Here is a 25496-nt window from a genome sequence, read left to right as displayed (position 1 = left end):
GCGAGAACAAGCAGCGATCTCATATCGTGCCTGAAATCTCGCGAGAACAAGCAGCAACAGCTGGAAGGCAGAACCGGACAGTAGCCTGAAAAGTTCATTCATTTATTTTATGAAAGATTTATAGAATAATGGCTGACTTTTTGCCAGACTTCGACTTTGTGGAGGAGGAATTTGATTTTGCAGAGTTTGATGGCCGCCCTTATTTATTTGAGCCAGAACACACTGACGAAGAGCTTCATGAAATTGAAGAACGGAGGAGGAGAGAGAGAGAGGCGCAACAGGTAGAGGACGAGAGAGGAGGAATGGCTGCTGCAAGGCTGCGTAGCTCTGGAGATTGGTGGTGTACCTGTGAATGCTGTGCCCCAGTGCCCACAGAAGAGGAATGCCTCTGTTGCAAGGAATGGGACCGGTTGCAGCCTTATTTTCAAGGTCTGGATGTGACCGAGGACGAGACACCTCCACCTGGAGTAGTATCCAGCTGGGCTTTATCTAGAGCTCGCCAGATATATTTCGGCCGCGCTTTGGAAAGCAGAGCTAGATGGTAAACAATCATGGCAGCACACCGGTAAGGTAAGACAACACGTTTACATGTCGTTTTCTATATGTTCTCTGACATTTATCCTAACGATATGAGGCGGTCTTTGTGGAAAAAAAGCTTGTTTAGTGGACTAACTTTGCACTTGAAGGTTGCCCGTTCACTTAGGTTTTAACAGGTCTGACGCTACTATACGCCCCGGCTGTATCTAGGCTAACGGCTAACATGCTAACTATTATTTTTATGTCACTAGTCACTTGAAACAAATTTAGGACGATAGGAGACAGGTTGAAATAAACCGAAATCTCCCTTTAACTCTGGGGTCCGGGTTGTGTGGGGAGCTCTCCGCGGTGCTCAACGGCTCCCGGCGGGCGTATTTCTGCCTTGATGGTGCGCCGCGACGGCTCTGGGTCAGCTGGGAAAGGCTTGAGGCGAAGCAGGAGAAATCAGGATTTGTCGCACACAATGTATTGCTGCTCCCGTGCTTTATTCCCACACCAAAGCTTGAGGCGGAGCAGGCTCACGGCTTATGTGTCTGTCACTTTCTTTTTCATTTTAACCCACACCATGATCTTTTCCTGACCCTAACCAAGTGGTTTTTGTGCCTAAACCTAACCAGACCTTAACCACAGGGCATCATGATGATTTCGGACCAATGGGCTGTCGGACCAATGGGATGTCGGACCAATGGGCAGACCCCATTTTAACTAAAACCTTTGTGTTTAACACTGAACTGAAAGAGAAACTCATCTGCTCTCTTCAAAGACAGACAGGTTTTTGTTTGTTCTGCATGAGTTGTGAGAGTTTGGATGTTTTGATATAGTTTGCTATTGTAACATTTGGTCCTCAATTAATCAATAAACCAGTATGTTCACTGTTTTCTGTAGAGCCATGTGAGAAAAACAAGGTTTTCTTCACAAATTCAAGATAACACAACATGACTAATCGTCAACATGTGAGTGAAGTTTTCCTTTAAGTCGCGGCTAGTTGCTGTCAGAAACACCTCAGATTTACTGTTAAGTTAGGCATGGGTTAAATTAGCGGAAATATTTTAATGTTTTTAGTGTTATATGTCAGTACGGCAAACTGACACAGTTTGAGTTGCAGTGATGGAGTGGCGTTGTTCCTGTGAGCTATCTGCTCCTGTTCGTTGATTCCAGGAGAGTGAAGAAGGGTTCGGTTGTGCATATGTTTATCTGGCAGCTGTGGCTCAGGATGTAGAGCAGGTCATCCACTAATCGGAGGATCAGCACCTCCAGTCCACATGTTGAGTAAGATACTGAACCCCATAATGCTCCTGATGGCTGTCGCAAAACTAAAAAGGCTCTGTACAAGTGCAAGTCCAATTACTGTTACCAACAACCAGCAGTAAAAGTGAATCAGAGCCCTGAAGCCCCGAGACTGCTGTGCACTTGTATATTCAAAGTTTATTGATGTTAAATGTGTCGTGTGTTCAAATGCTTCTTGAGATATGCGGACACACACACACACACACACACACACACACACAGATTCCTTGCTGTATAAATAGAGCAGACTTGACTGAAGATGAATAGAAACATAGTAAAAAATAAAACAGATCCTCTTTAGTGTTTCTGTGCCGTCAGAAGAAACGACACCTTCCTCCTCCTCTGGACTCTGTGACAGTTCATCAGATCAATATGAAACTCTTCACATGTTTCTGACCCACGTCATGTGTGTTAACTTCAGCCTGCCTCCTGTCCCTCCCTCCGTCAGGATCGGGATCTGGACTGTAAGCTGGAGGAGGTGAGATGCGCCGGGCGGAGCCTCCCAGAAATCCAGGTCGTCGATTGGCTCGTCCAGCTGCTGCTCGGCCTTCACTACATGCATGACAGGTGGGGGATACGGTTGCCATGGCAACATGCATTTCTCCCACTGCCTCCTTGAGTGCATGTTCTTTTTTTCTTTTTTCCTCCTCTTCTTTCTGCTCTCGTGCATATTTAACATTTTCTGGATAATAAGTGTAATGAGCTCCATTAGGAAGCTCGCAGCGTCACAGCGGACGGCTGCAGGTCAAAGGTCAACTAGTCAATAGATGAAATGAACTGGGACCAGACAGGGTCAGCCTCTGCCTGTCACATGTGCTGTCCATCGCTAAACTGCGGGACTGATAAATGAACGTGATTGGCTTTTGTCCTGTTGTCTTGACGCTGCGCTGCTCTCTGCAGGCGAATCCTCCACCGAGATCTGAAGGCCAAGAACGTCTTCCTGAAGCGAAACCTCGTTAAAATCGGTGAGTTTCCTCCTGCTGCTGCAAAGGCTCATGGGACTCTCTCAATATTTGTTTGAAATCTCACAGAGCATACATGTGTGTTTATATGAGTGTGTGTGTGTGTGTGTGTGTGTGTGTGTGTGTATTCAGGGTCTCTTGTGCTGCGTTCAAAGCCCCCACCCCCCCCTCACAACAGAAACTCCTAAAAGTGAATCATAAATAGAAGCGTGCCAGCGGTTAATGATGAGTCCATATTAAACAGAGAGAACCAGTTTATATTTGGAGTGTTAGCTCAGCAGATTCTTCCTGCTGTCGGCAGTTTTGGACTTTTACCAAACTCTGATCACCAGCTGCACACACACACACACACACACACACACACACACACACACGGAGCAGAGAGGCTGTGGATCAGCTGAAAGTTACTCAGCTGACTGAGAAAATAAATTTGTATATTTGCATCTCAGTTTACACTGACACACGCACACACACACACAGACATGCAAGTGTTAGAGCATGAAATGAGCTGTGGATATTTAAATCTCTGTTTACACCACCACATATACACTGGCAGTATTTCCCCGTTATGAATTCAACAGGGCGCCGTCTCACCGCTAAATGATCGGCGCTGCTGCTATAAAAATCTCACTAACTCAATAAACTTGATGTCTTCACTTCGAGCAGCCAGAGTCGGGCGAGGCTGATAAATCCAACACCTGCAGACTTGTCACTGTATAACTCTATGAGTTATTGCTTATAGACCTGTTTACAGTTTACACAATGATGACAGATGTAAGGCTGCACACACCAGTGTCGTCCTGTAGAATAGGCAGTGTAGGCGAATGCTGAGGGCGCCGTCATCCACGGGGGGGCACAATTTATTGTTAAGTATTGTTAAGTATTTAAAACATTGGCCCAAAACACGGTGTGCATTCAGAGCTCTTTGAAGCCTTTAATCACAATCTTCAACAACCATGTTGGATTTTAAATGCCGTTGAAGTACGAGACTTTGTGCCGTGCAGTATGAATGTGAACATGTAACTCAGTCAAAAGTTAACCACTAAAATAACATCTAAAATAAATAAGTTGCCTCTGAAATGTGGGGCACACTGAACCCTGCACATTATCTGACAGAAACGATGCACTTCACTTTAAAGTTAATAAAACAATATGTAGATTATAATTAAGAGGCATGTTGCTGCGTGCAGTATGAATGTGAACCTGCACATTATCTGACAACAACTCTTAAAGTTAACAAATAATATAACGTCTCAAAAAAGATTCATTGCTGCTGAATTCATGTTCTACATCAAAGTGCTGCCAAACCGTGCTGGTTTTGTGAGAGGACATCTCTCCAGTTTAAACCTCCAGTCTACTGCAGCATTACCGCGGGGAGGGGGACTGCTGTCTGACGGCTCTGTAGCACCCACTAGTGGCGGGCGGCTGCATGACAGTTAAGCACTTATTGGTTTAACCAACTAATATTTCTGGTGCTGACTAGCGACGGGCGGACGTTAAATCATTTAGACGGCAAATCTTATTCATCCGCAGTTTTTACCAGGCTACGTTTTTGTTATGATGTGGTTGTTTGTTGTTTGGTTGTGTCAGCAGTTTGATATACTGATGTTAGTTATCAGCCACATTAGCTGTTACATATCAGCATATATTCCAGTATTGTGCATCTGTTCTGTAAATCTCTGAACACTTAGTTTTTTAGACAAATGATGGTCTTGTAGATCGCTCAGTCGAGAGCTTTGCTTCATGTACTCCATTATCAGACAGGACAACAAGTCGTACAGGTGAGACAGGACAGTATTGAACGAGGTGAGAGGAGGAGAGGCAACAAGTCTTGAAGCATTTTATTAAACGACATGTACAACTGAGTACAAATTACAAACCACAAGGCAGCACGAGAGACTACATCTGTGTCTTTCTAAAGAGATGAAAGAGAGACAAAAGAGGCACATAGCTCCTGGCTCTTTTCTCTGCTCCTTTAATCTGTGTCTGTGTTTACACCTGTTGTCTGTCTCTGAGCTGCACACCTTCCTCACACCTCTGTCCAGACAGCCGTTTACTCTCAGCTTCTGTTCTTTAACTCTCAGCTTCTGTTCTTTAACTCTCAGCTTCTGTTCTTCAGCAGGACGGGCTGAAAGAAAGGCTCTTTAATCAGTGTCTGTGTTTGGTCCTCTGATGTCAGTGATGGGAGAAAGACTCTTTTACTTTAGTAAAAATATTAATACCACAGCATAGACTCATTTTATAAGTAAAAGTCCTCCATATAAAACCTCACTTAAGAACAAAATTATAAGGCTCAAAATATACTCAAAGTACCAAAAGTAAAAGTAATTATAGCTGCTGTGCAGCGATGTGTCGGGTCTGGGCATTTTTAGGCAATTCTGAGCAACAAGCAGAAGAATTGGAAGACATTTAGGAATTTAGCAACACAATCTGCCTTTTGCATCAGCTGAGGCTTAAACTCACAACCTCTGAGACTAAGAATCAATTTCTATCTCACTGAGCTAATTAGTCAGTGACAATTCATGTGTAGCTTCACAAACTGACTAAGCCAGACGTGCAGGTTTAGCAGCCATCCATGCATGGAAAAGCAGATTTCAAACCACTGTAAAAAATTCAGTTATCAAAACAAAAATCTGAAAATACACATATTGCATCTAGACAGCATGGAGATGTTGGTAATTTGTTTGTAACAATGATTGATTTGCTCCATAAGTGAAAAACTGATGTTTAAAATTGCCATTTTTACATTGACTCCAATTGTTCACATTCAAAATTCAAAATGCTGTCAAAAATTCAGTTTTTGAGATAAAATTCTGAAATCTGCCACACATCATCTACCATGACTCTAGAATTTTGTCTTTTTTTCAAGAACATTGAAGATTTATTTAGCAAGAATTTGCATGTGTATGTTTACAGTACCGTTTACAGTGAAACATTTTGATGCACTGTAGGCTCAATTTTGAGAATCTGAGAAATCTGAGAAACATAGTTTGTGTAGGACAGTCTGAAGATGCTCTGTAGCAAGTTTGGTGTCAATTGAGCAAAAACTGTGGGAGGAGATAGGTTTAAGAAGTTTTACAGTTTTTGAAAAAAAACAGAGTGATGAACTTCATAATTTTAATAGGTTTAAATGTACAAAAGTTTCTTCAGTATTGGGGCTACAGTTTGATGAAAGTTGTGAAGTTGTAGCACGTATGGTTGATTTGTTTTGAATTTTCAAAGTTTTGAACTTTAGACGCTTGCTGTAGCGCCACCATCAGGACTATTGGCTTGAGTTTACAGCTGAGGATATCTGGCATGAGACTGGACCTTTGTGCGAAGTTTGGTGAGTTTTCACCCATGGGAAGTATGATTTCCTCGGAAGAAGAAAGAAGAAGAAGAAGAATACCTAGGATTACAGTAGTGTCCTGGCAGCTTAGCTGCCCGGACCCTAATAATCACTTCATGCAGAGTGACTCATTTCAGAACAATATACATTATATAATAGGATTCTAATTATTGATGAATTATTGTGTTCATCACTTTAATGTTGCAACTCAGCTCATTTTGATTATTTTATATTTTGTATTAATAATCTGAGTCTGTAAAGTAACTAAAGTTATCAGATAAATGTAGTCAAGTAAAAAATATAATGTGAGATGTGGCAGAGTAGATCATGTTCCTGCTCTCCAGAGGATGAACCCTTTATGACTTTTTATGACGTAGGTGCAGACATTTCCTGTGGCCTCTCTGTCAGTCTGCTAAATTTGGACTACCTGTAAATTTTGGCTAAATACAGGCTCTTGTGTTTATTTTGTAAGTCTTGGTGGTGCTTTTTGTGTTTGGCTTCGGACGATGATGGTGTGTGGCTGCGAGTCACTCATCAGGATGAGGACATGCACTCATCAGTCTGTAAACTCTCCTCCTGCGGACCTCTGCTAGGTTGGGGATTTCAAATGTAAACATCAGTAAACATCGAGGAAAAGATGGAGAAGATGGCTCCAGCCGAACTAGCATCCTGCTAGTTATTGTGCAGACATTGAAAATAAACTGTCACATCAGTTTCCAACAGGATATCAGGAACTATATCATCCTTTGATTCACTAAAACTTGGCTAAATCCTGGGCAGGTGACTCTGTAACTATATGCTGATCTGAGAGCAGAGGAGAGAGCGGAGTGTGTGTTACAGTGAAGAAGGACTGGTGTGACAGTGGGAATGTGAGGTGCTGTCCTGTTCCTGCCGTGGATCACTGCGATACGCAGAGGTGGCTGTAGAGCAGCACTGCTCGTGTTCAGGAGGAGCGACCATGAGGCCGTCTTGTTGGGATGTGATGACAGTTAAATCATTCCACAACCAGAGACCACAGATCACCAGAACCATCCGGAAACATGGACGATTACAAAGCAGCAGCCAACCATGTAGCAATATGCTAAAAAGGACTAAATTACGTTAAAGTTAATTAAGTTAAAGGAGCTGATGGAATCAAATCAAATCAAATCAAACTTTATTTATATAGCACTTTTCATATATTAACAATGCAACACAAAGTGCTTCACAAAATAAAAACATACAACAAAAATACTACAGATAATCACACAATCACATTTCACTGGAGTTGTATTTTGTATAGTTCCATTTAACAAACAAATAAATGATTGATTGATTGATTGATTGAACCCTTTAGATTTTAATGAGCCTGTTGTTTCTCATCTCTTCTAGGTGATTTTGGAGTTTCCTGCCTGCTGATGGGATCATGTGACCTCGCCACCACCTTCACCGGTACTCCGTTCTACATGAGCCCAGAGGTGCTGAACCACCAGGGCTACGACTCCAAGTCTGACATCTGGTAAACGTTACACAACATCTGATGTTATATTATTATATTTTTCTTATTGTCAGTGAATCTCATGAAAACACCAAAACCACAATGTGCGGCTGCGTCTCTTGACACTCTCTGACTCCAGGACTTTCTGTAAGAAATTAGTTTTTGTTTTTAGAACCAGTAGAGCTTGTTTTCCTCTGATGGGATTGGTTGGGAGCTGGAGGCTGCACAGGTGCATCATGGGAAGGATGGATGGACTGCTGCAGGTGGAGAGCAGGAATTCATTTAGTTTTTGTTGCTGCAGGAAGGAAACAAATTTGAGCCGACCGTGGTCTGCAGTTTAGAGACGTGTTACTGACGGACTGGGATCTGAGATGTGAGTTGGATGAGCGTTTCCTCTGGAGACTGATGGTGAGGCTGCAGATGTTTGTTCATTTTACAGTGAATTTCAGGACACAGCTGACAGAGTTAAACATGTAGAAATGACTCATGAAAGAACGAGATGAGTCTGATCTCTGACAGCAGAGACGTCAGTGTGCTGACAGGCAGGACGACAACTGAAACACAGTTGAAGTGAAAACAGCTGATATGATACTGATGAAGGAAGATAAGAGGAAGAAGAGGGGAGTTAGAAGACAGAGTGAAGATGAACCTGTCTGCTTAGTAAAGTTTTGTGCTCTGTAAAACTGATGATTACAGTTTCTATGTTATGTGTCAGCTCATGTGCTCCTGCAGACTGTCAGCTGACCCCGTCTGCACTCAGGAAACCTGACTGTTCAAACACCTCTAGAAAGGTTTAAAACTTATCTAGCCTGATGTAGAAAACTTGTAAATGTCTGTGAGTCAGAGATCTGTGACCTCAACACAGTCTGTGTAGATAGCTGCATATGTACGCAGACTCTCTGGCTTTGGTTGCCTGCAGGTAAACAGTCTGTGGAAAGCTGTCAGTCATCCACTGGATGGTGGTTAGCAAACGCCAGCTGAACTTTTGCTGTTGTAACTAACAGTAAAAGTTCTTCTTCTGTTCTCTGTCTGTTCTTTTTGTCACCTGCAAAACAGCTTCATGTGCATCACCACCTCATTCTGGACTTAAGGACCTCATTACACATAGCCAAAAAAATGTCAGACTGTAACCTGACCAACAGTGATGCCATCATGAGCCCCCTGGCCTCCCTCTGAAGTCGTCATAATCCGGCTTTTGGTCAGTGACTTCCAGTGTCAGACGATGAAAAAATTCATTCTATTACATCAGCACGATACATGGTCAGTTGCCGTTACTGTTTTATGGTGCCCGGCAGTATCAGGGGATAACGCAGTGGGACAAAAATTAAAGTCTGAGTCAGGCAGGTGGGAGGGGTGATTGATGGGTCCAAAAAATACCAACTTTGACCCAGGAGGCCAGCGCTCAGTTACTGTAAGACTGTAAAGCCAAACCTTGTTCTTTTTTCCTAAACCCAACCATGTGTGTGTGATGTTTAAGGGAAAACAATTTTTGGTGTTTTACCGCGTTTGTTTTAAAAGAGACTGTATGCAAACTGTACATTTCCTGTGAACGTCCCAGAACGTCAACAGCCAACACACCCAGGGTACTTTGGACGTCGTCTCTCGATGTGAAAAGTCCATGACTGAATGTGGATATGTGACGAGGTCGCAGTGAGAATGTGTTGTCACCTGCAGGGTTGACACGCCTGAAGCTCTGATTTTGAGCACTTGTCAAACAGTTGACCTGAATTATCCTGATGCAGTCGGTCAGAAACCTTCAGCAGCTGATGTATGAAAGAACTCTAACAGGTGGAATCAGAATTCTTGGGACATCCTTATGTTTGAACATGGTGTTCGTTATGGCCAAACTGAGACCCGCACAGAAGTCCAATAACTGAACACCACTCGGGTTCAGATCGGGCAGGCCGTTACCCCCAATCACGCCCCTCCAGGTCCTGCTGTCATTGCCTACATGAGCGTTGAAGTCCCCCAGCAGAACAGTGGAGTCCCCGGTCGGGGCACTGTCCAGCACCCGTCCCAGGGACTCCAAAAAGGGCGGGTACTCTGAACTGCTGTTCGGTGCAGAAGCGCAGACAACAGTCAGGACCTGTTCCCCGACCCGAAGGCGCAGGGAAGCAACCCTTTCATCTACTGGGGTGAACCCTGACGTACAGGCAGAGAGTCTGGGGGCTGTCAGAAAGCCCACCCCGGCCCTCCGCTTTTCACCCGGAGCAACTCCAGCAAAGGAGAGAGTCCAACCCCTCTCAAAGACTTGGGTTCCAGAGCTGGAACTAGTTCAGTTCGGGCTGGGCCCGGCCAGGCCACCAGGCGCTCGCCCATGGGCCCAAACCCCAGGCCTGGCTCCAGGGCCGGGCCCCGGTAACCCTCCGGGCCGGGTACACGAGTCCTTGTTAATATCCATCATGAAGGGTCCTTTGGGTTCTTCGTCTGACCCTTCGCCCAGAACCAATCTGCCATGGGAAACCCTACCAGGGGCAAAATGCCCCCGACAGCACAGCTCCTAGGGTCATTTGGGCACTCAAACTCCTCCACCACGATAAGGTGACGGTTCTCGGAGGAAACAGAAACATGTTTTTAAGGCTCTTTGCAGAGAAACAATAAAAACATCAGCACACAGTGGACTGCTGATGGTTTATTGTGTTTAACAGACCAGACCGAGGTTGCATCCCATAATAGTTATAAACCACAGCCTCAGATTGGTCTGACAGAAAACACAGCAAGAAAGCTTTTCAGTGAACGCTGCTGCACAGCAACACATTTACAGTGCAGATCATACAGCAGGCCACGTGTTCATTAGACACAAAGCAGAAACTATTCGGTGTAAATAAACATGCACGTAATTAATTGCTTTATTATTAGACTATTGTTTATTTTAGGAACTTAAATATACAGGAAGATACTATATTTTACATTTATACAGAAAAATTCTGAGCTTGGCTTTAGAGCAGATTCTGTATTTACATCTCTGCTACCTCGTAAACTGTGATGTGCTCCTGTATTAATGGGACCTGGTGCTCTCTGTGCTGCAGCTCTGAAACCTCCATGTTTACATTAGTGTTTTATTTCACAAAAACATTTTGTTGCTGCTGAGAATATTTTTTACAACACAAACTCTGGTCTGATTTATTCATGAGCTGCTGTCAGCAAAAAGCGTCCTCGTCTCGTCTGACAAACAGACTGAACATCGACTGTGGCAGCTGAACTTTAACCAGCAGAGGCGAGAGGTCAAAAGTCATTTTAATCACGTCTTTTAACGAGAGAAGAGTCCACCTTCGCTAACACACACACACACACACACACACACACACACACACGAGTGTTGGCAGGAGGTCAGCTGTTGTAATTAGTGAAGAACAGATCAGAGAGGAGGATGATGATGATGATGATGAGGAGGTAATTAGCAGCAGAAGGTGATGAAGGTATCTTCACTTTCATTCTGAAGTTGTTGCTGCTCAAACTTCAGTTTCACATGAAGGTCATCACCTTACAGGGAAACATTTCATTAACGTGCTGCGTGATTAATACTTTGAAGTTTTACTGATCTTTGACTCGCTCCGTCTTCATTATGTAAACCTGTACATTATACAGGTAGCCAATCAGAGAGGGGGGCGGGGCCACGAGGGGAACAGTTGGTCTGATAATTGAGAATTATAATAATGATCAAAACTACTTCAACAAAGCGTCATATAAAAGTTACCTTTAAAAATTAGTCAAACTTTAAGGCTGTATCTCTTCGTCTTTTGTCTACACAGCAGCAGAACAGTTTGTAAACTCAACATCTGATTTATTATTGTCTTATAAAGTAGTTGCCGCTGACATGTGGAGGTGTAACGGTACACAACAGTCATGGTTCTGTTTATACTCTCGTTGCACAGCCCAGTTGCAGGTAAAAAATGTTGGCATTGGCGTTTCTGCAAACCACAGATATCATTTAAGATTGTATGTTTCATACATATTATATCAACGTTTCCTAAAGGATGTAATTCAGATTACTAGTATATGAAGTGACTTTGTCAATGGGAGGAGGAGGGGCTGGTGGATGGTGGATGGTGTGACATCTAGGTGAGACGCTTGCCACGCTGCAGACCACAGTTTGAGACCAACAAACTCCAAAACTTGGTGTTTTTTACAGAGTCATCAGCAGCATTTTCCAGCAGCGACTGTGGCACAAAAGCCAGGTATTTTAAGGCAAAGTATAATGTTTTTCCAGCTATAACATAAACCTAACCAGGCTCAGACTGGCCATTGAGGGATTCTGGCAAATGCCATATGGGCCGCCCCACCTTGAGGGCCAAAGAACTACTACTAGAAATGAAAAACAAAGATGTAGGGAAAAAGAGGAAAGACCTGTCAGCTGCAGCCCGTTTGATGTTCGATCAGGAGAGACTCATTCTGAGAGAAAATATTCATTTATTTACATGTGAGCAAAAGTATGAGAAATGTGAAAAATCTTTGGCGATTAGTAGGGCTGTACCCAAATATTCCGATATTCGAATATTTGTTTCTATGGGTAGGTATTCATTATGAAAATTTGGTATTCGATATTCGTTTTTTTATTTACCTTTTTTTTTTTTTTTACATATTTTTTGGTGCTAAATGTAGTCTTTTTGTTGTTGGTAAATGTAGGTTATGAATAAAAATCAAAACTTTTAAATTGCATTGTTAAAAATGTGAAAATATAGTATCCTACCAACGGAGCTTGTGTGCACGTCACGCTTGAGCGCATCCGTCTGAGGCTGTGGATCAATGCCAAGTTTTACCACTTTATCACTATTCCCTCTAACTTGTAGCTGTTTTTTCGTTAGCTTTTGAATTTAATATGAATTATGGAACCGTTTTTGTCAACTTTTGTTTCCCCCGTTTTGTACAATAAATTATTGTTTAAAGTTTCAACAAGTTTCTTTTGGAGTGCGTGACACAAGTGTGTTTTGAAAACGGCCGCGGACTGTCACCTGCTCAACGCATCAGTACCTTCGGATGCCATGACAGTAATAGCCAATAATGTCAAAATATCATTTACAGACCGATTTAACAGACGATCACTGCTGCCCGACCTGCAGGTCCATCTGCGGGTCCCGCGGGTTACGGGTTGACCCGCGCATCACTACTCAGCTCAGTCTATAAAGGCTGTACACACAACAGTAGACATTATATTCTATTCAGGCCGGCAGAACCAGCAGCACATCGGCTCTACAGTGCACGGCACTGCTGATTAACCATTTTATTGCAGCACAGAGTGTCTGCCAGCAACCAGTTACTTGCAGAGGCTTCCTACAACTTGTTTCAACAGTTCCCATTTAATCAGAAGACAAACTAAACAGGATGAAGTCTAGCCAATGTGAAAATCAAAAGAAAGCACAGAATAATGTACTGAAGGAGACTGTTGTGCCATCACATTTTTTTGCGGTTTGAGAGCAAAGATCCGGTCGCTACTGTGCAATACAATTAGGTCCGAAAAACCCCCGGAGTCCCCCCCGCCGTGAAGGAATATTTGAATATTCATTATAAATTCTGCCGAAGGTCCGAATGTTAAAAAATGGCATTCGGGACAGCCCTAGCGATTAGACCCCGATCGTGATGTCATATATTCCAGGAGGGTGGTAAAGACGTAGTAGAACAGGTGGTGGTGATGATGAGATGAAGAGGGAGCTGAGGATCTGGATGTGAAGAGGAGTGGGCTTTTGATGAGCTCATCCTCAGCTCTGGATAAGATGACTGGAGGTGATGAGGTGGAGGAGGGTGCGACCATTCTGCCTACAATGATGCTGACAGGAGCAGAGAGGAGAACAGATTTAAAGTTTGGCAAAGTCTGACTGGCTAACCAGGAGAGGAAACACCCACAGTCAGCTGTTTGGTGGAGGCGGTGGGATAGAGAGAGAATTGTGAATAGATAAAGAATAAAGACAGTCTTCCTGGTTGATACGATAAATAACGTTGCTATGGATGCAGTTGTGATCACGGACGCTTGGTGATAGCAATGAAATCATTTTGAAATCAATGTGGGGTGATGCAGGACCCCTCCCCCCTCTGTGCATCACTCTCTTGAGGTTCATTTCCCATCATCCCTCACTTACTGTGCTGTTGGCTTTAAGTGATAAAAATAAGAAGAATACATTTTATTTGAAAAGCGCCTTTCAAAACACTCAAGGTCACTGTACAATAGTAAACAAAGAAATGAATAACAACAAGGACAGACAACAACACAGAAGAAACTAATAAGTAAAGTAATTTGAACAGCTGAGTTTTGAGTCTGGATTTAAACAGTGGAAGAAAGTCGGATGTGTTGCGGATGTCAGGTGGGAGTGAGTTCCTGAGTTGAGGAGCAGAGCAGCAGAAAGCTCTGAGGCAGGCGGAGGGGACAGAGAGGTGGATGGAGGAGGAGGATCGGAGGGAGTGGGAGGAGGTGGCAACGTGGAGGAGATCGGACAAATATGGAAGGGCGAGGTTATGGATGGCCTTGAACGTGTAAAAGAGAAATTTGAATTGAATCCTAGATTTAACCGGAAGCCAGTGAAGTTGCTGGAGGGCAGGGGTGATGTGGTGGAATGAGGGGGTTTGGGTGACGACACAAGCAGCGGAGTTTTGGACCATTTGAAGCTTATGGAGGGACCTGTGAGGGAGACCAAAGAGGAGAGAACTGCAGTAGTCGATGTGGGAGGTGACAAGGCTATGGACAAGAATAGAAGTGGTGTGGGGGCTGAGGGAAGGGCGGAGACGATTAATGTTGCAGAGGTGAAAATATTATTGACATGAGAGTGGAAGGATAGGGTGCTGTGGAGGATTGACACCCAGACTCTTAACCTGAGGGGAAGGAGAAACAGAGGAGCTGTTAATTTGGAGGGAGGAACTGTCAACTTTAGATGTAGATTAGTAGATTAGATTAGTTTAGATTTCGTGCCCACGAGGAGGATCTCTGTTTTATCGCTGTTGAGTTGAGCCAGGATTTAATTTCAGAAAGACAGGTGGTAAGGGAGGAGGGTGGGAGGGTGGAGTTTGGTTAAGTGGAGAGGTAGAGCTGGGTGTCATCCGCAAAGCAGTGGAAATAGATGTTTCATTTACGGAAAATATTGCCAAGTGGGAGGAGATAGATAATGAAGAGAAGGGGCCCTAGGACAGAGCCTTGGGGCACACCTGAAGTAATGGGGGAGGGCTGGGAACTGAAGGACTTGAGTTGAAACCAGTCCGGGGTGTGTGTGTGTGTGTGTGTGTGTGTGTGTGTGTGTGTGTGTGTGTGTGTGTGTCTGTGTGTGACAGATGCCAATGGAGGATAGTCTATTGAGGAGGATGGTGTGAGAAATAGTGTCAAAGGCTGCACTCAGATCAAGGAGGATGAGAATAGTGTGTAAACCGTAATCAGCTGCCATGAGGAGACCGGTGGTGATTTTCAGGAGAGCAGTTTCTGTGCTATGGGAAGGGCGGAAACCAGACTGCAATTGTTTGTAGAGGTTTTATTGAGTAAGGTGAGAGTGGAGTTGCGACCGTCTTTTCAAGAATTTTGGAAATGAAGGGTAGGTTAGAGATGGGGCGAAGATCATTGTAGTTGTTTGGATCTAGACCAGGTTTTTTCAATAGTGGGGTGACGGCTGCAGTTTTGAAGAGAGTAGGAACAACGCCAGTGTTAAGTGAGGAATGGATGATGGCGGAGAAGAAGAGCAGCAGAGAGGAGAGGCAGGATTTGACCAGATCGAGACAAGTGGAAGGCTTGGATTTGCAGATGAGGTCAGAGATTTCAGATGCGTAAGGGAGTTGGAAACTGGAGAAAGGCTGACAGTGGGGGAGAAGTTCAGAGGAGACTTAGACTTAAATACTTTATTTGTCATTGTAAAAGAATTTACAACGAAATTTCATTGCACAATCAGGATGTGGCCTCATAGCTAAAAAGAAAGTAATAATAAATATAAAAGAATACGTCCTTCCATACATTCCAACACACATTCACACAGTCAACCAATCAGTCAAATCAAAACAAATCAAAAGTCAAAAGTGCCATTTACAGTGCCAATGTGTGCATAGAGGTAGATTTCATTTAAAAAAAGTGACCATTTACTTTTAAAAATAGTAATATATTGCACATAAAAACATGAAAGTGCTGTATTGTCTACACTGCACGGTTTTTGAGTTCATTGTTCAGTGCGGTTATGGCTGTGGGGTAAAAAGTGTCCAGGAATCGTGTGGTGCGTGTTTTGATGGATCTGTATCTTCTGCCAGAGGGCAACAGTTCAAAAAGGTGATGGGCAGGGTGGAAAGAGTCTTGGATGAGGATGTTGTGTGACTTGTGCAGACAACGTGAGGTGAAGATGTTGTTCAGGGCTGGTAGTGGGGGAGGTGGTGATTTTATCTGCAGTTTTAATGATTCTCTGCAGAGGAGGAGAGAGGTAGAGAACCAGTACTTAAGTGCTGGTGGATTTTGTGATTTTGGCAGTGAAGAAGTGCATAAGGGAGGTCCAGGTGTCATGTGAGTACAGGTGGGGGGGCAGAGAGTCAGGGAGTTGGAGAATTTTGTTGAGGAGTGAAAACAGAGTCTTGGTGTTACCTTCATTGGAGCAGATCAGGCCGGAGTAGTAATTTGACTTGGTTTGGGCGATTGAGTCCTTATAGCGTAACAGGTGAGTTACGTATCGTTCTTTGTGAACAGCGAGACCAGATTTTCAATGGATTCGCTCCAGTTGACGACATTTAGCTTTGATGGACCGGAGTTGGGAAGGTAACAGACCATGTTTTCACTGGAGCAAGACAGTTGAGAATGTTGTTTAATCCATTGTTGTGATGAGTAACCAGTTCATCAGGGGTGGATGAGTGGTCAGGGATCAGATCTGGGTGATGCTGTCAAATGTGTGTTGGTTGTGTTTCCATTCACAGATCTTACACAGTGGAGCAACACCAACACCCTGTCCTAGTCTTACACACAACCCTCTCTGTGTTGTAGCTGACAGGAAGCTGCAGGAGGGTCTCCCAGCTCCACTGTTTCATTTTTCATTATCTAATACATGTTATAGTGGATTTAGTGTTTGTTTACTTACACTTATATATAACTCCTCAGCTCCAGCAGCAGAAATAACGTTAGTATTTATGTTTGATATTGTGGCTATAATGACCCTGCTGCCTGCAGACCCCACATGACCCTGTTAGTATGACATGATTTTCAGATATAAGTAATTAGCATGAATCAGCGATTACTAATAAACTGATGGATGCATGTTAAAGCCTTAATAATGCAACAGAAAGATGTAGTTAATTAGTAATTATTGAATGATATATCTGGTGTTTGTTCATGCAGATAATTAGTAAAGAACAGCTGCAGGTTCACTAACTGTTACTGTTACTGGGCTGATGGATGTTGTTCTGCTGCTGCTTACTGTGCTAATAAACAGACGGAGGTAATTAGAGAGGAGGCGGCAGAAAGTGAAGCAGGTCCTTAATTAACTGAACAAACATAGTGAAGACAACAGAAACTGAGAAAGAAAGGAAATACAAACAGACTTCTCTGTTTTATCTCAGAAACATCTGCACTGTTACTCCTCTGGAACCAGAAATCTCAGCTGATCACTGATTGTTCAGGTATTAAAATCATCTGTTTACTCACAGAGGGCTGTTTACCTGTTTGGAAAAACAATCAACCAATCAGAGATCTTGAGGCAGGTTTAAGAGCTGTGACTGTAGCCTGCAAAGCCACTGTATGTTTCTGCAAAGCACAGATACATTACATTTGTGTGCTTCATGGGTATCAGTTTGTAAAGCAACGTAGTCTATGAGGTGATGTTGTGGTCCAGAGCTGGAGGGGATGGTGGAAGGCGGCTGGAAGCTACAGACCACTGCAGGGCTGTCAAAGACCAACAAAACCTGTTGTTTTTTAGTGAGATATTGCTGCCATTTCCAGCTGGTTTTTAGCCATGAAACGTGGGTATTTAAAGGACCCGTCACTGTATTTCCAGCCAGGATAGTGCCATGAGAAGCAGTTGTTTTTTACCTAAACCAAACCACATGTTACGTACTGCTTCTTTGGAGTGTAAAGTTTCAACATATCCACTACATAATATACAAATGTAATGTATCTGCAGTTTGCAAAAACATACAAAGCTAACATTTATTCTGGTGATTGGTTTGTTAAGTGTCGTAGTTTTTGTACATGATCAAAATTTTCTTTAGTATAATTTCTCCTACCTGACGCTCAGTAACGTGACATTAGTTCTTTTTGGTTCTCTTTTGCAACATAACAGGATGCTTTCAGAGTATTTCAAACAAAGTGGATCATCTGGGGTAGTTAAGTGTGGATAATGTTAGTTGATTCATGAAATGAAGGGAAATGAATTGATTTGTGGCACACTTTTTAATCTTTGGGTTAGGGGATAAGTGTCAAGTACTTTTAAGTCAACAGACTCGAGTCCAAGTGAAGTCACAAGTCATCGGTGTTAAAGTCCACGTCGACTTTAACTTTTTTTTTTTGATTTTATCAAGTTAAATCTGAGGCTGCTTTCACACCTGCCCTGTTTGGTTCAGTTCAATGGAATCCACGTTGGTTTGTCCCCTCAGTGCAGTTCGTTTGTGCAGGTGTGAACACACCAAAACAACCAGACCGAGACCTTCTTGAAGAGGTGGTCTCAGTCCGGTTCCAAAGGAACTCTGGTGCGGTTGGTTTGTGGTGAGAAGGTGTTCCGACCTGGATGTGAAGCAACTGCAGTCACATGACACATTGTTTGGGTTAAACATGAGCATGTTACAGTCCTGGAGGATTATTAATGTGCACCTCCTCCTGTACTGCCTTAATATGCACATTCAGCACATCCAATGCATCAAAACATTGTTTTCTAGTTGGAGCCGCGCCTCGTTTTCAAACTGTATGGTTTGACTAAAATGAACAATGACAGCAATATAGTCCACGATGAGCAGCGCTAAAATCAACCTGCGTAGTTGTCCCTCCATTGTGACATTAGAAAGTGTCACATTTATCTTGCAAGTGTACTCTTCTTCAATGTTTGCTTTACTTCCTGGATTTTTCCCACATGGAAATTCTGACCAATCAAGAGCAGCTTTCTCACACAAGGCATTTGATCTGGTCCTCTTGTAAATGCTGCCGTGAGAACACGAACCAACTCTAGGCAATTATACAACTTTGGCACAACATGAGTCCCTGATTCAGACCAGAGGAGATGACTCTAGGGCTGACAGCAGCCTGAAGTCATCAAATTTATTGAAGTCATGTGACTCGAGTCCACACCTGTGCTCATATCACAGGAACAGAATGAACTAAAGTAGAGTTTCTCTGTTTTGTTTTCCATCAGAAATGTTGTGACAGTTCTGAGAAGCCTCTCCTCCGTCAGCTACCGTCTTTAATCTTCATAGTTTAACAGAGGAAATAGTTTTCACTCAGAGTGTGAACAAGACTGAGAGGCTTCACTGCATTTAAATTAGACCTCAGATCAGCCAGCTGCTGCTGCTGCCCTCATCCATTCATCCAAACCACACAGATCTGGATCGACCAGCACTGCAGACTGTTTTAAAAACAGGTGCAGTGAAACGTAGCAGAGGTTGATGGCGGGAAGGAGCGACGGACTGTTGGTCATGATGTTAAAAACAAGCTGACTCAAGGAGAAGAGATGGCTGCTCTTTAATGGAGTTTAAAAGTGTGTGTGTGTGTTGTTGCAGGGCTCTGGGCTGCCTCCTCTATGAGATGTGCTCCCTGACTCACGCCTTCCAGGGTCCAAACTTCCTGTCTGTGGTGATGAAGATTGTGGAGGGAGAAACCCCGACGCTGCCCAGTGGATACTCAGAGGATCTGAACTCTGTCATGCAGAGGTGAGGAGGACGCCACGCCAGCTTCTCTGAGACGTCACTGAGGGTTTGTCTCCTTTTAGTAAGACAAACTCCGACTTATTAATATGCAAATACAGATAATTACTGAGCACACAGGAGGAATGGCAGTGATGATAATTAAGTTCTCCTCAGAGGAGGAACAGATGGGCTGACTTATACACTTCCGTCTCATGTTACTGTGACGAGTTCACTATCATGTCTGCAGGAGGATAAAATGCACTTCATGTGGCTTTAGTTTTTCATGGATGTGAACCCAGGTTTTTGACCAATCAAAGAGTTTTCTGATCATCAGTTCTTTATAGTGTTGATGTTAAAAATGAATACACTGTGTGCAGGTCTGCTGCTTCACATAAAACACAGAGACAATGTTTGATATGCAAAGAAAAGGTCTGTGTGAAATATCAAACTGCACTACGTTAATAATTAAACATTAGCAATGAAACTGTCTCCAGACATGATGCTCTGTGAGGCTGCTTTGATATTTATATACATAAAAATATTTCTCTGCTTGTTGAACTCTTCATCGACACTGACCCACTGTTTTGTCTCTGTGAACCAGGATGCTGCAGAAACAACCAGCATCCAGACCTTCTGCTGCAGAACTTCTCAAGACCAAGTTCATGGAGGGGAACATGAAGGTTGGACTCTTTGAACACTGTAAACACGTGAACATGTTCCTGCCCGAATATGATAAGAGCTGACGTCGTGTTCTGATGTTTAATGTGGAGAATTTGTTGTGTGAAGAGCTGTGTGATGTTTGAGAGGAGAGCTTCAGCTGTTATTGTGTTTGATGACTCATAACAATGATGACCAATCAGCACAGCACTGAGTGTGCTTATCTTGAGTCCAGCTGTTTAACAGCTGAGAAACATCTGCTTCAGTTTGAGCTCCAAACGTGAAGAACATCAGTCGTCTGAGATCAGTGTTAATTTTGAAAACCATTTAGATTTAGTCTTGAGATTAAACTGTTTATTAGTTTTAGTCGCATTTTAGTCATTTTTAATCCTCATAGTTTTAGTCGACGAAAACTCAAAACCTGTCAGTCATTCTGTTTTCTATATGTTTTTTTAATCTTTAAACTAATCCAGCGAGGTTAATTCATAGATCATAAATGAGACTCAAGGTGTCAGGTTGTATAAAATAATGTGTGTTATGTCTCCAGCAGTGTGTGACAGGTTTAAGGGCTGATTTACGAGCACACACTTACTGATCATCATTTGAAAAGCTCAACATCTATTTATGCTCTCAACAAATAACTAATGTGAGACAACTAGGATTTGTCCCTAGGTTCATTGTAAACTCTGACTTATCCATGTGACTGTTAAGAAGCAGAAACATAACTTGTTTCTTCATGTGCAACATGTTAGTCTGGAGGTTTAAACTGGTGTCCTCTCACAGAGTTGGTGATTCAAACTAATCTTTGATCTCTGTCAGAGAAAACTGATCTGAGTTCAGACTGTTTACTTACAGCACAGCTACACTCACAGATAACTGAGCCTCCTACCTGCCTGTCAAACACCATCAACCCACAAACCTTCTCCAGTCCGGACTGAGTGGAGTCCTGCGGGGTGAAGCTGTGAAGGCTGCGAGCGGAGCTAGCTGCTAACAGCCACCGCTGCAACTAACAAACTCTACAAATCCATTCAGCAGCTCCACCATCCACAGTCAGACACACACGGCTGATTATTTACTGCTGAATTACAGCTCGCAACTCGCACCAACCCAAACATCCTGGTGCAGACTATTTACTGGAGTTTACCAGCCTGTCGCTCATCAGGCATCTGAAGATCATTACAAGCACGGCCGTTTTCTTCTTAGTTTTTATTGTCAAGATCTTTTAGCTCATTTTCTTCTTGTTTTCGTCACTGAAAAAAGGTCATTGACAAAATTAATACTTGTGCAGAGCAGCCCAGGCTCACCAGTGGAGAAGGGAGGGTGAGCCATGGGTGCTATGTTTCCACATGTAAATGTGGCTCGCCGCCTGTCTGTCAGCACAGCCAACATAAAATAACACAAAAGGCCAAACATTTATCTTCACCATCTAACAGTTCAGTCAAGAGATCCTCAACACGTCTCTTGACAAAACGAATTCAAAAGTAAAACACCAGTAAGCTTGTGTTCCTCCACCTGCACCCTGCAGTATTTCTCTTCAGCCAAATACTGACTTCAGAGGTTTTTCCACGAGGCAGTCAGACCATCAGTGTGTGACCACTCGTTAATTGATACCTCATCACGACAGCATTTAATTAAGACTTGACAGCGTCTGAAGTGTTTGAAGTGTGTGTTAAGTTCCACTTGGTGGCACTGAGAGCTGGTGGACTGTGATCTGTACAGTGTGTGTGTCAGCAGCACACGCATGTGCGAGCACTTTGACTCCATGTATTAAGGTACTTGTGGGTGCTTGCAGGCTGACCCATTTCATGCATCATGCACACAAACACACACACACACACACACACACACACACACACGTAAAGCCCATTACCCATAACACCATGGTATGAAATTACTCACATTCATGCATTTTCTCTCATTCTCACACACACTAACAGATGAAGAGTGTGTGTGTGTGTGTGTTGGTGTGAGAGCAGGATGTTATTGTCATACAGTTCTTCATAAATCACGGCTGCAGGCTGGATGCTCTTCTTCCTGTGTGGATGCGCGGGGCACCTGAAGAGAGATAACACACTTACGGACTCGGTTGCCATGGTTTCTGCTGAAATATCATTATGCTGATAGGATTCGTTACTGCGCCGCGGCACTGTGGGGCATCACAGCGGAGAGAGGGGCTCTTCAGCTGAGGGGAAAACATTTAGAAACCAGAGTGACTGTCAGAGAGAGGAAGAGAGAGGAAGAGAGAGGAAGAGAGAGGAAGACGACTGGTCCGTTATCTCATTTATTCTCTTGAGCTCATCTACATGTTAGGATGTTTCTTAAAATTGGTTTTGGTCAAAGTGGATTTCATCATTTTGGGTTTTATCATACGGGATAGAGGACCAGACACTAGGAAGATACTCCGACCTGAGGGAGAATAAAGCATGTTTTTTTCATAACTTACGTGTTATGAAAAAACTCTGACTGATCTCATGTATCCCTGGAAATAATCATGAGAACGTCACCAAACTCACATGCAAAACACACACATGAATTACAGCCGGAAATTAAACAGGAAATCAAAAATCCAAACGGTTTGTACATATAGGCCTGTGTGTCTGTCATTAAAGTGAGGAGAGTAATCAAAGTGTCATTTATATGAACCTGAGACTGTTATCTTATTATGAAAGTAGATGATTTGCCTCTTCACTTCTCCCTCTGATAGTTCTGTTCACATCAATACCAGTGAAAGTCCGATTTACTCTGCAGCTACAGATGAAAACACACTCTGGGTGCAGAGCTTTCATCCCTCAGCTGTTAATGAAAGTGGACCTGTGCTCCGCCTCGCCACGCTGAAAAGGAAACGGGAAGACTCAGAGGAGTAAAAGAACATTGAGAGAGAGGTGTTACACAGAGGAGTTGGCTTTTATGTCCAAAAAACAAAGTGGAGTCTGGAGGTGTGCTCAGACAGAAAGAAGTGAATTCTTCCGGGTGGATTCAGCAGCTAATTGCGTCCACTCACATCCTGCTGCTGACTCTGTGTGCAGTCACAACACCGCACAGTAAGAGCTGCTAAATGTCTCTACAAGGCCCTCGGAGTGTTTTTCATATACTTTGAAATGAGGTTTAAATTGAACTCCTGTATGATGTATAGACTCCCTCTCAGTCACCACTGATTAGAGTCCCCACCCTCACTGTGATTATCTGCAGAGACTCTGCCCATCTGCCGGGGTTTTTTAAATTTTCCTCTAATGTGTTGAGGACGTTGGCACAGAGCGCTCAGATAAGGGTCAGGACTTTATTAAAAGGTAGTGACGGTACAGGTGCCAGAACGTAAGCGACATGTATCCAAGAGTATGCAAATGTAGAGAGGCTACACGCCAAGTGGACACAGCTTCATTTTCACTCTCACTGGCAATACTGATTACAAACAGTAGCCAGAGATTGTGGTGCAGATTACCTTTAACAGTAGTAAATCGCTTGTAGAGTCTCTGGATGGAGCTGTGTGGAGTGTAGTAAGTGTCCTCAGGTGACGTCACTTGAGTCAGTGTCAGTTGAAAAGTACAAGTTTGAAAGGTTAAAAGTTTCAGAGGTGTGGAGTCGGGAAGAAGTGAGACCTCTTTAGTCCGTAGCTCATCTCTACAGCAGGTTACAGGTTAGCTGCTAACAGCATATCAAACCTGTATTCACAGCACAACTGTCAGGGGAGAGGTGCATTGTGGGTAATGTAGACAGCCAGGTTTTGACACGGAAGACGAATATATGGGATAAAAAAGACGATAGTGTCTGATTAATGACTGTATATAGAGGTGGATGACTTGTCTTCACGTCCTCGCCCTGAACTGAGAAAGAAGCCCAAACATCCTGAATACAGCCGCTGCCATCTTGTATCTGTTCACATGTTGAGTCAGTAGCCGTTTCTCAGTCTGTGTTCTTGTAGACTTGTGAAACATCATCAGTTGCAGCCAAAGTACTGATCAATTAAAAGTCCAGCCAAGTACAGTCCAAATGCCCAGATGTGAACTTGCTTTGCCCGTTCCATCGGGGATACATCGAGAGGGGACTTGTATGGACTTTTGACAGCCAGTCTGAACTCCCAAGTGTGCAAGTCCGAACTTGGCATACTTGGTATTGAGAAACGCCTAGAGTCTGCACAGTAGTGATCTCCAGGGTCTCCACCCATTCATCTGTCAGACCAGTCGTGAGCAGCGCCATTGATCACGAGCGCAATGATTGGCCCACACAGCTGTCAATCCAACCCAGTCTCACTCTCAAGTAGTGGCAAACCAGCGCTTGGTCAGTGACCTCCGGCGTCAGACAGCGATAAAAGAAGCCATCCTTTCACGTCGGCATGATACATGGCTGGTCGATGTTACGGTTTAACAACACATCAGGGCATCAGGGGAAAACACGGCTGGATAACAACAAAAGTTAAGCTGGCAAAAGCCCTAGTAAGGCAGGTGGGAGGGGCGGTGGATGGGTCCAACAACCAACAACGTTCACCCAGGAGGCCGGTGTTCACTTCCTGCAAGATTCTTAAGCCAAACCCTGTTCTTTTTTCCTAAAACCACGTCAAAAAACATCACTTTGCAGTGTTGTACTAATGTAGTGCTTTTATTTTGAAAGAGACTGTATGCAAACTGTACATTTCCTGTGAAAACAGAAGTGTATTTTGAAAACAGACAATGCATGTAACAGGCTGAAGTTGACACGGCGTCCCAGAACGTCAACAACCAACACACCCAGGGTACCTTGGACGTCATATGTGGACGTGGAAAGTCCATGACCAAACGTGGACATGTGACGAGGTCACAGTGAGGATGAGTTGAAACAGAAGCCCAAACATTCTGAACACAGCTGCTGCCATCTTGTGTCTGTTTACATGTTGAGCCCATTAGCCGAGGCGCTAATAGGTACGTTCGGCGTCATTATCACCCCCTGAGGGGCGTGACAAAGTGACAAAGTGACGAAGTGACAAAGTGACATTATGTGATGACCCAGGAATTAGAACAGGATGTTTCACTGCAGGCAGAACAACGTGTTTCTTTCAGTCGGCGGATTTACTGACATTTTATTCATTTTAACTTCATGATTTGTGAGGAATAAAAATCAAAAACACTAATTTTATTTCATTATTTTCTTCACTGAAGTTGTGGACAGATGTGGAGGAACATTTAAATGATTCAGATTAATAATAAAGATGATTTCTGATGTTGAAATCGTCTGTTTCACAAACATGAATCATCAGTTTCAAAATGTGTCTCTGTGTTTCTCCAGAAAATGAAGGACCGGTTTGTGTTTGTGTCGTCAGGAGGAGAGGAAGATGCTGAACTCATCGCCAAGAACATGTAAGACTCCTCTTCCTCCTCCTCCTCTTGCTCATATCTGTTACTCCTCCTCACCATCATACACCTCAATTACATTTTCCTGTTTATCATCCTCTACTCATCTTCCTCTTTCCTTTTGTTCCTGCATCGCCTCCTTTCTCCTCCTCTCGTTT

General features: G+C 43.4%; 1 protein-coding gene across 1 annotated transcript in view; it reads left to right on the top strand.

Annotated features, from left to right (window-relative positions):
- The window catches only part of nek11 (NIMA-related kinase 11), a 119432-nt gene that overhangs the window by 34358 nt on the left and 59578 nt on the right, over positions 1 to 25496 (top strand). The window contains exons 4-9 of the mRNA XM_078171275.1: positions 2273 to 2391; positions 2725 to 2789; positions 7486 to 7612; positions 19235 to 19384; positions 19962 to 20040; positions 25274 to 25344. Coding sequence (XP_078027401.1) covers positions 2273 to 2391; positions 2725 to 2789; positions 7486 to 7612; positions 19235 to 19384; positions 19962 to 20040; positions 25274 to 25344 — 611 coding nt within the window. The remainder of the gene's footprint in view (positions 1 to 2272; positions 2392 to 2724; positions 2790 to 7485; positions 7613 to 19234; positions 19385 to 19961; positions 20041 to 25273; positions 25345 to 25496) is intronic.

The sequence above is a fragment of the Epinephelus lanceolatus genome, chromosome 10 (assembly GCF_041903045.1).
Source record: "Epinephelus lanceolatus isolate andai-2023 chromosome 10, ASM4190304v1, whole genome shotgun sequence".
Taxonomy (NCBI): domain Eukaryota; kingdom Metazoa; phylum Chordata; class Actinopteri; order Perciformes; family Serranidae; genus Epinephelus; species Epinephelus lanceolatus.
The sequence above is the reverse complement of the archived record's forward strand: the minus strand, read 5'-3'. Positions and strand labels throughout refer to the sequence as shown.